The 15,747-nt window shown below is 41.8% G+C and overlaps 1 protein-coding gene across 1 annotated transcript in view; it reads right to left on the bottom strand.

Annotated features, from left to right (window-relative positions):
• The window catches only part of LOC111954358 (vacuolar protein sorting-associated protein VTA1 homolog), a 47,724-nt gene extending 33,061 nt beyond the window's left edge, over window positions 1-14,663 (bottom strand). Inside the window, exons 1-2 of the mRNA XM_023974032.2 lie at window positions 14,449-14,663; window positions 2,369-2,463 (exon numbers count right to left, since the gene is read on the bottom strand). Coding sequence (XP_023829800.1) covers window positions 2,369-2,463; window positions 14,449-14,539 — 186 coding nt within the window. The 5' untranslated portion in view covers window positions 14,540-14,663. The remainder of the gene's footprint in view (window positions 1-2,368; window positions 2,464-14,448) is intronic.
• Between the last annotated feature and the right edge of the window lie 1,084 nt (window positions 14,664-15,747).

Below are 15,747 nucleotides of genomic sequence, written 5' to 3'. Positions count from 1 at the left end.
AGCCTTATTCTAAAATGTATTAAATAACAAATGTCTCATTAATCTACACACATTACCCCATAATGACAAAGCAAAAACAGGTTCAGATTTGTTTGCAAATGTATTAAAAAATAAAAACAGAAATACCTTATTTTCATAAGTATTCAGATCCTTTGCTATGAGACTCGAAATTGAGCTCAGGTGCATCCTGTTTCCGTTAATCATCCTTGAAATGTTTCTACAACATGACTGGACATGATTTGGAAAGGTACACACCAGTCTATATAAAGGTCCCACAGTTGACAGTGCATGTCAGGGCAAAAACTAAGCCATGAGGTCAAAGGAATTGTCCGTAGAGCTCCGAGACAGAATTGTGTCGAGGCACAGATCTGGGGAAGGGTACCCAAAGATTTCTGCAGCATTGAAGGTCCCCAAGAACACAGTGGCCTCCATCATTCTTAAGTGGAAGAAGTTTGGAACCACCAAAACTCTTCCTAGAGCTGGCTGCTAGGCCAAACTTAGCAATCAGGGGAGAAGGGTCTTGGTCAGGGAGGTGACCAAAAACCCGATGGTCACTCTGACAGAGCTCTAGAGTTCCTCTGTGGAGATGGGAGAACCTTCCAGAAGGAGAACCATCTCTTTACGGTAGAGTGGCCAGACGGAAGCCACTCCTCAGTAAAAGGCACATGACAGCCGCTTGGAGTTTGCCAAAAGGCACCTCATACCATGAGAAACAAGACTCTCTGATCTGATGAATGCCAAGTGTCAGGTCTGGAGGAAACCTGGCACCATCCTTACAGTGAAGCATTGTGGTGGCAGAATCAAGCTGCAGGGACTAGCCAGGATGATGACAAGATGAACGGAACAAAGTAGAAAGATCCTTGATGAAAACCTGCTCCAGAGCGCTCAGGAACTCAGACTGGGGGTGAAGGTTCACCTTCCAACAGGACAACGACCCTAAGCACACAGCCAAGAAAATGCAGTAGTGGCTTCTGGACAAGTCTCTGAATGTTCTTGAGAGGCCCAGCCAGAGCCCGGACTTGAACCMGATCTAACATCTCTGGAGAGACCTGAAAATAGCTGTGCAGCAACGCTCCCCATCCAACCTGACACAGCTTGAGAGCATCTACAGAGAAGAATGAGAGAAACTCCCTAAATACAGGAGTGCCAAACGTGTAGCGTCATACCCAAGAAGACTTGAGGCTGTAATCGCTGCCAAAGGTGTTTCAACAAAGTACTGAGTCAAGGGTCTGAATACTTGTGTAAATGTGATATTTCAGTTTTTAACACATAGTTTTTGCTTTGTCATTATGGGGTATTGTGTGTAGATTTATGATGGGGGGGGGAAATGATTTAATCCACTTTAGAATAAGGCTGTAACGTAACAAGATGTAGAAAAAGTCGAGGGGTCTGAATACTTTCCTAACACACTGTATATGCCGATCAGGTCTTACATTAAACACAGAGCTTAAAACTCAAAGCAGATGTTTTTTTTATTGCATGTCTCGCATTTCCACTCAAGAAATTTCAGAAGTACATTTCTGAAGGAATCCATTACTCAAAAGGCATGCATTCCGTAACTAATGGTGGTTCAGATTGCAGTCTTACCGAAGCTTTGACTAAATGTGTGATCCAACTATCTCAAAGATTCCAATTTCTCCTTGGAAATCTTTAAAAGTAGACCTAATCGAATCTAGGGGCTACATTATTATCGATTAGAGATATGAATATCTGATGGACAAGCTAAAGAATAACTGCTAGACCCTCAAAACAAGCAGAAATTACATTTGGCATTCACCTTTTGAGAAATTTGAAAACGTAAATCAAAAAATTCCTCCTATATTTAGATCATTCAGCAATTACATTACAGATGTTTGGAATCAAAGAGTATTTCACTCTTATAATTGAAAATGATGAGGTGCAGACATTTCAATCGTGTTCGCAGAACTCAATCAAGGGAGGCTGCCGCTTTGTTGTTAATGTCCTTTTTGAGAGGCAGTGCCAAAATCCACTTCTGAAGGGAAACTGAATCTACTGAAAGGCCTGTTCCTGACTAGCTTTGAAAATAGTCAAATGTCAAGACTCCTAAAGTGCACTTAACGGCCAATGGCTTTGAAGATATTCATTACTAAACTGCCCTCAGACATTCACGACGTGATAAGCTTCATTTAGTGGATATTGGTACAGAATAGAGGAAATAGATAGAATTAACAAGGAATATAAAGTAGTACATTATGATAACTACATTATGATATCTTACCCAAAAATCAACAAATCATTATGTGAAGACAACTAGGAAATAGTAGATAAATGTGTCATTGTGTGCAAACTTGTTTAAACGTTCCAAAGGCTGTATCCAATCTTTAGTGTAGCTGACTAAGTATCTCACCGTTTCTAACTGATCCATCAGTTGCACAAGAAACYTCCGACATTCTGGGGTTTTGCTGTCCAGTTTCATTCCCGTCTGCATGGCATAAAGCCGACCTGAAAGAGAAGGAAAAGGGTATCACTATTTTATCTCAGAGCAATGGCTCAGGGGTGATGATGACACTTCATGTTTCCCAGAAATACACTGAGTGCCTTCAGAACAGCCTCAATTCGTCGGGGCCTGGACTACAAGGTGTCGAAAGCGTTCCACAGGGATGCTGGTCTATATTTACTCCAATGCTTCACACAGTTGTGTCAAGTTGTATGTCCTTTGAGTGTTGGACAATTCTTGATACACACAGGAAACTGTTGAGTGTGAAAAACTCAGCAGCGTTGCAGTTCTTGACACACACAAACCTGTGCGCCTGCCACCTACTACCATACCCCGTTTAAAAGGCACTTAAATATTTTGTCTTGCCCATTCACCCTCTGAAAATGGAACACATACACAATCCATGTCTCAATTGTCTCAAGGATTTAACCTGCCACCCCCCCCCCTTAATCTACACTGATTAAAGTGGATTTAACAAGTGACATCAATATGGGATCATAGCTTTACCTGGATTCACCTGTTCAGTCTATGTCATGGAACGAGCAGGTGTTCCTAATGTTTTGTACACTGTGTTCAAACAAAAAGAGTAGAGTAAAGAGTAAACTTTAGAGTAAAGTCTCTTTATTATCCCCGAACAGCAATTCTTATGGTAAAATCAAATGCGGACTGGGTACATAGTTCTGTTACATGGTCAAACATTTTTGGGGTTCAGGGTGAGGTCTTTCAAATKAAAGTAGGCTACCCTAAATCACCCAAAGTGTCCATTTGTCCAGCATGTTGGGGCGGCAGGTAGCCTAGTGGTTAGAGCGTTGGACTAGTAACCGAAAGGTTGCAAGATTGTTTTCACGTTCTTCTCTGAGTTATGACGCTCACTTTGAGTGAAATGATTCAACCTCCCAACAGTGCAAGTCCGTGAAAGAGGCTGTGTAAATATTAGCATTATTGTTATTATATCCTTAGCATTGTTTCACTTAGCACATAGCAGCCAAGAGGGAATCTTGGCTCATGTTTTCAACACAAGCTGTCCATCCACCCTCTCCTCCATGTTGACAGATCCTTGCATCCTTTGAGTTTATGCATCCAGGCTCAGGCGCTCTTCTCTCAGTTTTCAGAGATTGAAAACATGTGCACACCCAGACATCTGGTGAAGGACTGTCCCATGAGCCTTAAAGTCTTCCCTGTGTGTAACTTTGMCACACACTCAATGTTTGAGAGGCCAAATCCAACAACTCTGGGTTTACAGCTGTTTCGAGTGCTGCAGTTTCCAACCAACAAATAACTCTAAAGCGCCATACCTAATTGACAGACCTTCTATTGACGTGATAGATGAATGAAGACGTGGGAAATTATATATGACTAGGCAACTAGATTCAGCCGTGGGTGAAGTGGAGTGGATGGTTGGGGGGCCGAAACGTAATTCTATATTTTTTTTTACACTTGAAATTGACCACAAGTAAGCCCTAATGAGATTGGATTGGAAAATAATCATTTTATCCCCCCCAGATCTATATTTTTTATTTTGACAAAAAACCTTTAGGGGGCCAAAAATGTAGAATCACTTGGGCGAGTTGTGGCCCGTGGGCCACCTGGTGCCGACCCCTGGACTGACTAGGCTATAGACATAACACAAAACACTACCTGGAAGAAGCCACTCAGAATGAGCAATGCCGTGAAGAGGCAGAACAAAAAAGCAACACACTGATGCTTTGAACGTGTAGTCTACAGCCTGAAGTGTGAGCCTCTGAAGGACTGCAGTCAGAGCCTTAATAATGAGCTGTCTCCAACCGGGACAGAACAACAATCATCGATCCAGTGAGTTCAAAGTCATTAGCTACACAAAGTAAGACAGGCAGGTGAAATTTTTTCCGGACCAGCACCCAAGTAGGTGTCCACCTCTAAAATTAAGATCATACCTTCCACACATTGGCGATTTAAATGCTAACAGCATGAAGGATGCTGCTGTCCCTTAGGAAATTAAAAGATGAGCCACTAGATCAGCTTGTAGCGTAGAGCCTGTCTAGCCAAAAAACATTCTTCAAAGAGTGCTTTAAAAGAACAGGAAAAGCGATACACTAGTAGGGAGGGGCATTTGACATTTTCTGACTGTTCAAGTACTCGCATGAWTTTATTTCCTCCAGAATACTCAAATATTTTTTAGAACATAAGGCCCGCACTGTAAAGAAATGTGTGCATTTATCTATAGGCCTATGCCAAGTGTTGCGACAATGCCTCATTTATCATAACCATTAGAGATAATAAATCCTAATTGCTAAATTGACCAATATATATTCATTCAATAAAAAAGCATGTGCCATTTAATTTAATGAAACCGTAATATCAACTATATCGTGAAACACAATCTTCAAATAGGCAGTAACCTCAGCAGTGGCGACTGCTTGTAGAAGCCTATGGCTATGCAATGGCATAGCCTTATATTGTTCATTTAGCAGACAAGACGCTCTTATTTCCCAAGCCCTTATCACAATCAAGACACCTATTTTATAGTAAAAAAAAGTAATAACTGATTATTTTTCCAAATGAAAAAAAGTTGCAACTGCAAAGTGAGGCGCATCTCACGTCTAAAACATTTTTTTTAAACGGGGCTCAATTTGGCGAGTTAAAATACTTTTCAGGGTTACAAAATCTGTCTTTTCGCTATGCAGATATTAGTTTATTCTGCCAGTTGTTTTGAATTTTCGGAATGGATGAACAACTCCACATTGAACACTGCATGGGGATGAATTACAGCCTATACATCTGTGTGGTGAGTAGCCCTATGCTTAATGATTCTGGTGAAAACATGCTCTGTCTTTATCAAACTATTATTTGGTGCGTATTTTCAGTGTGGAACCTGTCTATGTTTAGGGGGTTATAGCCTAGGCTAACCAATTCTAAAATGGCACTAGCAGTTCGCAATGTAGCCTAAACAGAAAATAGATGGGAATATTATTCCAAAACTGCAGCTCGTTGTTGGAACACATGTTTTCCTACTTCAGTCATCCAGTCCATTTTGAATGTGTGATAAAATTGTCGTCATTTGGCAAGGAATGTAGCTTGTGTATCCCATCAGTTAGATACGTTTTTATAGGCATTTATTTATGTAGCGGGAGCTTGTGTGCGCACTCAGCACGTGTATGTATGGAGCAGTCAGAACGCAATTGAGGGAATGAGACACGGAACTGTGTGATGCATGGCTTGGATTATTTTTTGTTGTGCCCAGCAAATGCACATGCACAAATGGAACACTAGAGTCAAAGCAAATCAACGTTGTCTTCAAAACAATTTCCAATGGCCCGTTCAGGTAGCCACAAAGCACATTCCACCAAATAGTTTTACAGTATTTGATTATTATTATTTGTTATCTCTGGTTAAAGACAGAGCTTTGACGTCCGTTCAGTACTCGATTACTCATGTCCATCCCTAGTAGCGCCGATGCAATAATTTATTCACCAACATTTCGACAGCAAGCTGTCTTCATAGAATAGGCTACACCAAACCATGAGCAAGCACAACATTTCAGCAAATTTGGCCTAATTGTTATCAAGAGGACAATGCAAAGTACTGTATTTTATTGAGATCTTCAGAGAGACCAGTGATGCACTTGTCATTCTGACCTATAAGTTTTGACAACCGCCTGGGCAGCCCTCTTTGCCTTGAATGCAACAGGTTTCCATAGACCTGCCTGTGAACTGAGAAAGTAGGCAAGCCAACATCAGCAGCACATCAATAGGGCATTTTAGTAATAAAAAAATAAAGTTATACTAAATCAGCAAATTTAGTCACATTTCCAAGGTGGGACAGGGTATCATACAGTGCATGTTATGACAAAGGTTGAGTTTTAAATCACTCATCTAACTCTAATTTCACAGTCATAACTTTGTAAAACAGGGTGGACTGGCAATTACTACTTCCCAGCGGAAAATAAAAAGCAAATATACCCAGCTGGGAGTTCTCGAAGTATGGCAAAAACACTGATCGTTCATTTTAATGAAGGGGTCTGTGTCTTTGATACAGGGCTGCTCTAAGTATGAAGCCTATGAGTGGGCAAAAGTCAATGTTTAATTGTCAATTTCAATGTTTACAGATGGATCTGGACAATAACTTAATAATAATCAAATCAATGCTTAATAAATAAAAAATAATTCCGCACCACGTGCTCTCACCACTGGTGTCCCCCAGGGCTCTGTTCTAGGCCCTCTCCTATTCTCGCTATACACCAAGTCACTTGGCTCTGTCATATCCTCACATGGTCTCTCCTATCATTGCTATGCAGACGACACACAATTAATCTTCTCCTTTCCCCCCTCTGATAACCAGGTGGTGAATCGCATCTCTGCATGTCTGGCAGACATATGCAGTGTGGATGACGGATCACCACCTCAAGCTGAACCTCGGCAAGACGGAGCTGCTCTTCCTCCCGGGGAAGGACTGCCCGTTCCATGATCTCGCCATCACGGTTGACAACTCCATTGTGTCCTCCTCCCAGAGTGCTAAGAACCTTGGCGTGATCCTGGACAACACCCTGTCGTTCTCAACTAACATCAAGGCGGTGACCCGTTCCTGTAGGTTCATGCTCTACAACATTCGCAGAGTACGACCCTGCCTCACGCAGGAAGCGGCGCAGGTCCTAATCCAGGCACTTGTCATCTCCCGTCTGGATTACTGAAACTCGCTGTTGCTGGGCTCCCTGCCTGTGCCATTAAACCCTACAACTCATCCAGAACGCCGCAGCCCGTCTGGTGTTCAACTTTCCCAAGTTCTCTCACGTCACCCGCTCCTCCCGCTCTCTCCCCTGGCTTCCAGTTGAGCTCGCATCCGCTACAAGACCATGGTGCTTGCCTACGGAGCTGTGAGGGGAACGGCACCTCCGTACCTTCAGGCTCTGATCAGGCCCTACACCCAAACAAGGGCACTGCGTTCATCCACCTCTGGCCTGCTCGCCTCCCTACCTCTGAGGAAGTACAGTTCCCGCTCAGCCCAGTCAAAACTGTTCGCTGCTCTGGCACCCCAATGGTGGAACAAACTCCCTCCACGACGCCAGGTCAGCGGAGTCAATCACCACCTTCCGGAGACAACCTGTAAAACGCCCACCTCTTTAAGGAATACCTAGGATAGGATAAAGTAATCCTTCTAACCCCCCCCCCCCTTAAAAGAGTTAGATGCACTATTGTAAAGTGGTTGTTCCACTGGATATCATAAGGTGAATGCACCAATTTGTAAGTCGCTCTGGATAAGAGCGTCTGCTAAATGACTTAAATGTAAATGTAAATAACTTTTACCAAATTCCATGTGTGATAGGCATGTGTCAGTGAGTCAGTTATAATTGTAACAACATGGCCTTAAGATATCTAGCTAGGCTAAATTCTGCATTCAAGGCACAGATATTGTTGTACGGCCTCATATAGTGAGCAAAATTCGATTTTTGTTGTTGTTTTCAACACCTGGGATGCCATCCTAGTGTATGGCAGGTTGAATGCTGCTGCATTAAAAATGAACAAGAAAAAGCCTGGGGCTTGAAACCAATAGTGAGCCTGTTACATGGTTATCTCCATTTCTCCTACAATAACACTGACTCAATTCAAATTACAACTGAACATAAMACCCCGGAAAGACACGTTAAGGTGACCAATTTACAAGACATAAGGAAAACAGAATACAGTCACTACTTTTGGTTGGCTGAAGCAGTTTAGATTTGATTCTAGTAGGTTCAGCTTAGATAGAGGCAGAATATTCATTGTGCTCACCATTAGCTTTTGAGAAGAGAATTACATGGCTTTTAAAAATGGTTTCACCATTTATCATATTTCAAAACAAAGCATGTCAGAAATCAGAAGAATATAACATTTTAGAAAACACTTTTCAAAAGTTTGAGCCAAGGTACAGCTGTGTAAGGCACTGCATTGCAGTACTTGAGGCGTCACTACAGACCCGGGTTCGATCCCGAGCTATGTCGCAGCAGGCCATGACCGGGAGACCCATGAGGCGGTGGACAATTGGCCCAGCGTCGGCCAGGTTAGGGGAGGGTTTGTCTGGCTGGGATGTTGTTGTTCCATTATGCTCTAGGGACTCCTTGTGGCGGCCGGGCGCCTGCATACTGACTTCGGTCGCCTGTTGTACGGTGTTTCCTCCAACACATTGGTGCGGCTGGCTTCCGGGTTAAGCGAGCAGTGTGTCAAGAAGCAGTGCGGCTTGGCAGGGTCGTGTTTCAGACGAAGCATGGCCCTCGATCTACGCCTCTCCCGAGTCCGTACGGGAGTTGCAGCGATGGGACAAGACTGTAACTACTAATTGGATACCACGAAATTGGGGAGAAAATTAAAACTATGCCAAAGGCCACCTGTTGATATTTCCTAAACAGTTAGTCATAACGAAAGCAATGGGGATCATTTTGCTCAGATATAATGATGGTCACTGCACATCACAATGGGCACTCACAATGTCATCCTTTGTCAAGCAATTACGCCCATACAGCTTAACATCCAATTCTCCTCTTCTGAAACAATGCAACACTGAGACCATTCACGACAGAYGCAAGGCCATGAGAATAAAATCCATAATCCACTGTATTTCAGAGGGGGAAATGATTTTGCCATGGGCAGAACTTTGTGTGTGAGTGTGGAAGGGGGTTGGTGAGTAAGGGAACTTCATGGATGGCCAGGGGGGTTACAGTATTCTCTCCCCCAGACAGAGATGTAGGAGAATGACAAACTACAGTGTCCAATGACACAAAAAGAGACAGTCAGCAGCATTCATTCCTCTGCAAGGCTCCACAGATGGTAGTGTGTGCAGCGCAGTACATCACTGGGGCCGAGCTCCCTGCTATCCAGGACCTATATCACAGGTGGTGTCAGAGGAAGGTCCCAAAAATTTGAGGACTCCAGCCACCCAAATTGTGGACTGTTCTCTCTGCTACCGAACGGCGGCGGTGCCGATGCACCATGTCTAGAGCCAACAGGACCCTGAACAGCTTCTACCCCCAAGCCATTCCTGATAGAAAGTTAAATAGGTAGCCAAATTGCTACCTGGACTATCTGCATTGACCCTTTTTGCACTAACTTTGACTCATCACATACGCTGCTGCTGCTACGGTTAAACATCAGTCACTTTATTACTAGTTATATGTACATATCTACCTCAATTACCTCTTACCCCTGCACATCTACTCAGTACCCTGTGTATATAGCAAAGTTAATGTTACATATTTTCTATTTATTATTATTTATTTTACTTTTCTATTATTTCTCTATTTTCTTTCTCTCTGTATTGTTGGGAAGGACCAGTAAGTAAGCATTTCACTGTTAGTCTATACCTGTTGTTTAAGCACCAGCTGTCAGAGCAGCTCACAGATTACTGCACCTGTACATAGCCCATCTATAATTTAGCCCAAACATCTACCTCTCCCCCTACTGTATTTATTTATTTTGCTCTTTTGCACCCCATTATTTATATCTCTACTTTGCACATTCTTCCACTGCAAATCTACCATTCTAGTGTTTTACTTGCTATATTGTATTTATCTCCCTTATCTCACCTCATTTGCTCACATTGCATATAGACTTATTTTTCTACTGTATTATTGACTGTATGTTTGTTTTACTCCATGTGTAACTCTGTGTTGTTGTATGTGTCGAACTACTTTGCTTTATCTTGGCCAGGTCGCAATTGTAAATGAGAACTTGTTCTCAACTTGCCTACCTGGTTAAATAAAGGTGAAATAAATAAAAAATATTTTAAAAAAAATAGTCTATACCTGTTGTTTACGAAGCACGTGACGAATAAAATTGTATTTACTTTAATTTCAGAAATGTGGAATACAGCTAAAGGGGATGGTTGATGTAGCTTGATTCACAGGGATTAGTGTCGTTCATTTAATACACTGAATGTTAAGAAAAAGTTAGTCAACTTTTCCCCCTGCAGATGTTCTTCCACAGAAATAGACAGTGTGTTAGTTGAACCTCCACTACGTAGGCCTAATCCATGACATCCCTGTTAATGTATGTTGAAGTAACAAATCGGCCTATAACTTTCAGTCAATCTTTCGGGTTTCAGATATGGTAGAATTTGACTAAAATCCTTGTCAAATGGAAATAAATGGGAGGAATACATGCCTGTCCTGGCATGCATCCCAACGCAAGCTTGACATTAGTCATAAAAAGAGTGTGAGCTGAGTCCTCAGTTTGGGCGTGACCAAGTCTTCACTGACATTTGCAATGAGAACAGAATTGTGTATTCTGGGATGCTAGCCCGCGCACTCAGCTCTCCTCACTACAAGGATGTTATTATGTACTATAGCTGCAGCTCAATCGGAAGTCTAGATCAAGCCCCGGAAGCGGGAGGGAAAACAACTCAAAGAGAGCCTTTTCCATAGGTTAATACTATAGCACAATGCCAGGGCGCAGGGGCCTACACTAGGAGGCAGAATACATGGTGCTGCAGTCGAACCGGAGGTTCAGCAATTTTTACTTCTGTGCTTCAAGTTGGCCACGTTTTATACAATATAAAGCAGCAGGAGAACACAATGTTCTATTTGAAATGAAAGCCTCTGTGTTGGTTAGGGTTACTATGTGCTGCTGAGGCGGGATATTAAATCACTGTGGTATCCTGCTGCTAGCTTGGACATTCATATTAGGGAAAATGCAATCCATTAAGTGGAAGTTCGTTTGTAGTCATTGTTTGGCCTGGGGGTGCTTGGGTTCAATAATGGTGGGTAATTATAGGGAAACAAATCAGTGCTTTTGTTTAAACCATGAATTTCCCTAGTTGTATGGAATGGATCAAGTAAGCTATAGCCTAAATGATGAACATTGCACAAATAGGCTTGGCGTATTTTGGTCAATGTAATATAATGGCTCGCCGATAAAGAAAAATAATGATTGTTGCACCACTCTTTTGTAAAGCCTGCTTCCACTAATCCGCTAAATCAATACACTAACCTATAGGTCTTGAGTCCTCTAACCATTGTCATGTGCTGAATGCTTGACAAAAGAGGAAGCTCATTTGTTATTCAGATGGTTTCATCCAGACAATCAAAATGTCAGGCTAATAACTGTGAGAAAATCCTCATTACATTAGGTAGACTAGTCAAGTTGATCCTATTCAGTCTGATTCAAATAATGGTAGCCATTTTCCTCTTGCGAGTCTGATTTATATTGGACATTTGAAGCTAGAATAGCCTGGGATATAGGATACTCTGCAATCAAGTAGAGGTACTACATCGTTTTGATTCTTGACAATTAGATTTAGAGCAATGAAGGTTCTCTTAACCATAACCTTTCAAAACAAAGGCAAAATCAGTTTGAGAGAAAAGCCTGAGTCCCTATGGCCGTCAGCTCTACAACCTTCTTCCAAAGACAATGGGGTTGAGTCATTCAGAGATATGTCGATGCTGACCTCCAGTGGCATGTTGAATTACTGGTCCACTCTGATGCTCATGGGCCGTGAAACAAGGAACTTGCGCTGAAAAACCTTCAAACATCTCTGCTTCAGTCCAAACCCCAAACCAGCCTAAATAAAATCAGACACAATTGGAGAACTCAAGAAACACCAAAGCTACCAGACTTTCTGTCTAAGGCCATCAACTGACAATCCCCAGCCATAATTATATACACAAGAAAAATATCAATAGGGCTTATCCAATAAGGCACACAAAAACAGAACAGACTTCATCCAAAGGACACTAATTTCTCTACTCATGTCCTTTCAATTCTACCAACACACCCGCCATTGCAATTAAAATAAAAGATCCAGGCGGGCAGTGAAACTGCGCAGTGATGCCAAACTGGAAAAACATGTTCCTCAGCATATTTGGCTAATCCACCTCACAGCATGTTCTGCACATCCCATTCAGGCAAAAGCAGCCATTGTCAGTCGTCAGTATCTTGTAATGAGCCATGGTAAATATATTTAAATTCAATCACTTTTGACAACAGCTGTTTTGATTTGAATGAAACCTTCTATACATATTTGCCCATTGTAGAAGTGCTCAGAAGGTGACTTTTTGGACCTCAATGCCAAAACATTCAAGAGATATGTTGATCCATGTCTTCGTCACTGGAAAAGATAAACGATTGAGAATTATATAATTTAAAAGCTTACAAACAGGGTTGTCAAACTATTTTATAATTTCTGGAATTTTTTAAAATATTGTGTAAAAATTTTAAAAACTAACCTCAATTATCTAAAAACACAAACTCCCATTGGTTTCATATACGCATATGTTGTAGCTTAGTAGTGCTAAGCAATTAACCAACATTTGTTATTTTACATTTTTTAAACAACCATTTGACCTGTTGTTTCAATTATTTGAATTCCATTTCATTTGTTTCTGTTGCTCAATGCACATTGAGCAGTTTCTCTAGAGAAAAATCAGATCAAACCCGAACTGTGTGATGTAGTAGGGAGTTGTTGTTTCCAACAAGCCAATATTCGACAATTTAGTGCAGAAAACATGGTAATTAACTACAATGACCATAATCCTTTGCGCGCCTACTTGTCCGGCCTTTAACCGTGGTATATTGGCCATATACCACAAACCCCTGAGATGCCTTATTGCTATCATAAACCAATGTAATTAGAGCAATGTAATTAGTTACCAATGTAATTAGAGCAATAAAAATGTATGTTTTGTCATATCCGTGGTATATGGGCTGATATACCACAGCTGTCAGCCAATCAGCATCAGCACCCAGTTTATAATCTTTAATAACTTTTTTCTCAACCTTACACTACATGAATACAAAATGTTTTTCAAACACTTGTTTTGAAACATTCCATCTAAGAGTCTAACAACTCTTAAGCCTTATATTACAGAAGTCTCCAGAGCACGTTGTAGAATAACCAAATACGATCAATGAGAATGGCAGGAAAGATTGACCCTATCACAAAAGGATTCTAGTGATAACATTTCATTGGATGGCAGCTAGCCTTATGTGTTAGACACTGCAGAGGTACTGCAGCCTAGTAGTTCACTAAACTATAATGTTTTCATGATTTTGTCAGAGTTTAGGACTCCTGTCAGCTCCCAGAGCTAGCCTAAAACAAGGCTTAAGCTCAGTAGGCTAACAAAGTCTTAAATCACCCAGATGACAGTACAGTTCCCTGTTGGTCACACTATTTTGAAAGAAAGCGTCCTTTGTGTAAAATAACTAGCTTGCTAACGTTAGCTAGCCACAATCCACCAGAAAGCAATTAGGCTGCGCTTGATAACAACATAGCCTAGTCATAGACCATGTAGTGGCACTGAATAAAATGTGCTTGCTAAGAAAGGGTCAAGTAAAGTAAGTCATTTGTAGACGTTTCTAGACTTGAGAAAATATACCTATTTTTATTTTCCTGTCTGGCAAGCTAGATATCAAGCCAGGCTCTGAGGCCAGACACTGGTCACATGAACTGTGTCCCTACCATAGGCAGCTGGCAACGCCTTACAACATTTTTTCACCTTTATTTTTTACAAATGAGTCATGCCATACCACAAAGCTTACCATATAGTTAACTGGCATAGCCTTTTTCACAGAATGTGACATAGTTAGATAGAGTACTCTTATAGTACTGTTTGCAATACACTAGCTAGCTAACAATTAGTTAGTTATGAATACTATGAACCTAGACTACTTTTGATAAAGCCGACTGAGAAGTCAGCAAAGTTAAGAAGTAAACATTTGTTAAGTAACCACTAACATTAGTAAGACTGGCAGCAAAAAAAAAAAAGTGTGTCGAAGTTGTAGCTAGCAAGCGGTCATTCGTTAGCATCTGACGTTAGCTACTGTACGTCTGGTGTTATTGTTGTTATGATTCCATAACTAACTAACGTTAACTAGCTATAGTTAGATAAATGACATGGCTGGCTAGCTATCGACCTCATACGTTATATTCACAGAACAGTTAGCTAACTAGCGATTTGCCGGTTCATGTCCCCTTAATGGAGTTGACAGCTGAACATAAACGGACAATAATGGCAAGCTATCCGAGTTGGCTAGCAAGTACAAACTCACAGTAGTAAGCCACGACAGGATCCCTCTTCTCATGTTCCTGTGCGGTTCTTAGATAGTGTTGAATGGCTTTTAGCTGTGGTGGGAGCGCCATCTCTAATAATGTAAATACACTAGCTAACTATGGCAGATTAGTCAACATTAATGGAAATGTGGCTTGCTAACTAGCTGGGTCTCAACAACAATGCTCCTCCTTGCGCAGAATTCTTCCGCTTTCTTGTTCAATACGTTTAGCGCCATCTGCAGGAAAGGAGGACTGTCAAAGCAAAACGGCATCATATTGACATTGACAACATTTTGATTACTGTGTGAGCCTATTGCAATGCGTTCCATGGTGATCTTACGGTTTGTGAGGAGCCAACAATCTTATTATGATATGAATGGAATGCGATTCAACGAGAATTCTGGCATATCTGTAGTAAATTGTCATCAAGGATCTGCATGCAGCTTATAGATGGGTAGGTAAGTTTTTCAACACCACAATGATCCACTGTGATTAAACTGCATATAGATTTTTCCCTAGACTATGCGGAGTCGCCAGAAAACGCTAACATCTGTTTTTCAGGGATACATTATCTTCAACCTAACTTTCGTTCCCCTTAATATTCAAAGTGAGACCTCTGCTCAAGCGTCGTTCTAAGCCTACTACATTAGGACAACTTTTCCCCAAGCAAATGCATGGGGCTATCATGAACATAGGGTATAGAAAAAAACTGAAACAGGACATGCAGCTGTAACAGTATAGCTTCCGTCCCTCTCCTCACCCCTACCTGGGCTTGAACCAGGGACCCTCTGCACACATCAACAACAGCCACCCTCGAAGCATCGTGCCACAAAAGCCACGGCCCTTGCAGAGCAAGGGGAACAACTACTTCAGGTCTCAGAGCGAGTGACGTCACCAATTTAAACACTATTAGCGCGCACCACCGCTAACTAGCGAACCATTTCACATCGGTTACACTCACCCCCCTTTTGTCCTCCTCCTTTTCCGCAGCAACCAGTGATCCGGGTCACAGCACCAATGTAACAGTATAGCTTCCGTCCCTCTACTCGCCCCTACCTGGGCTCGAACCAGGGACCCTCTGCACACATCAACAACAGCCACCCTCGAAGCATCGTTACCCATCGCGCCACAAAAGCCTTGGCCCTTGCAGAGCAAGGGGAACAACTACTTCAGGTCTCAGAGCGAGTGACGTCACCGATTGAAACACTATTAACGCGCACCACCTCTAACTAGCTAGCCATTTCACATCGGTTACACAGCATACCTCTTATTGTAGGATTGCTTTGTCAATACAGTTT

Source organism: Salvelinus sp. IW2-2015, linkage group LG28 (assembly GCF_002910315.2).
Source record: "Salvelinus sp. IW2-2015 linkage group LG28, ASM291031v2, whole genome shotgun sequence".
Taxonomy (NCBI): domain Eukaryota; kingdom Metazoa; phylum Chordata; class Actinopteri; order Salmoniformes; family Salmonidae; genus Salvelinus; species Salvelinus sp. IW2-2015.
The sequence above is the reverse complement of the archived record's forward strand: the minus strand, read 5'-3'. Positions and strand labels throughout refer to the sequence as shown.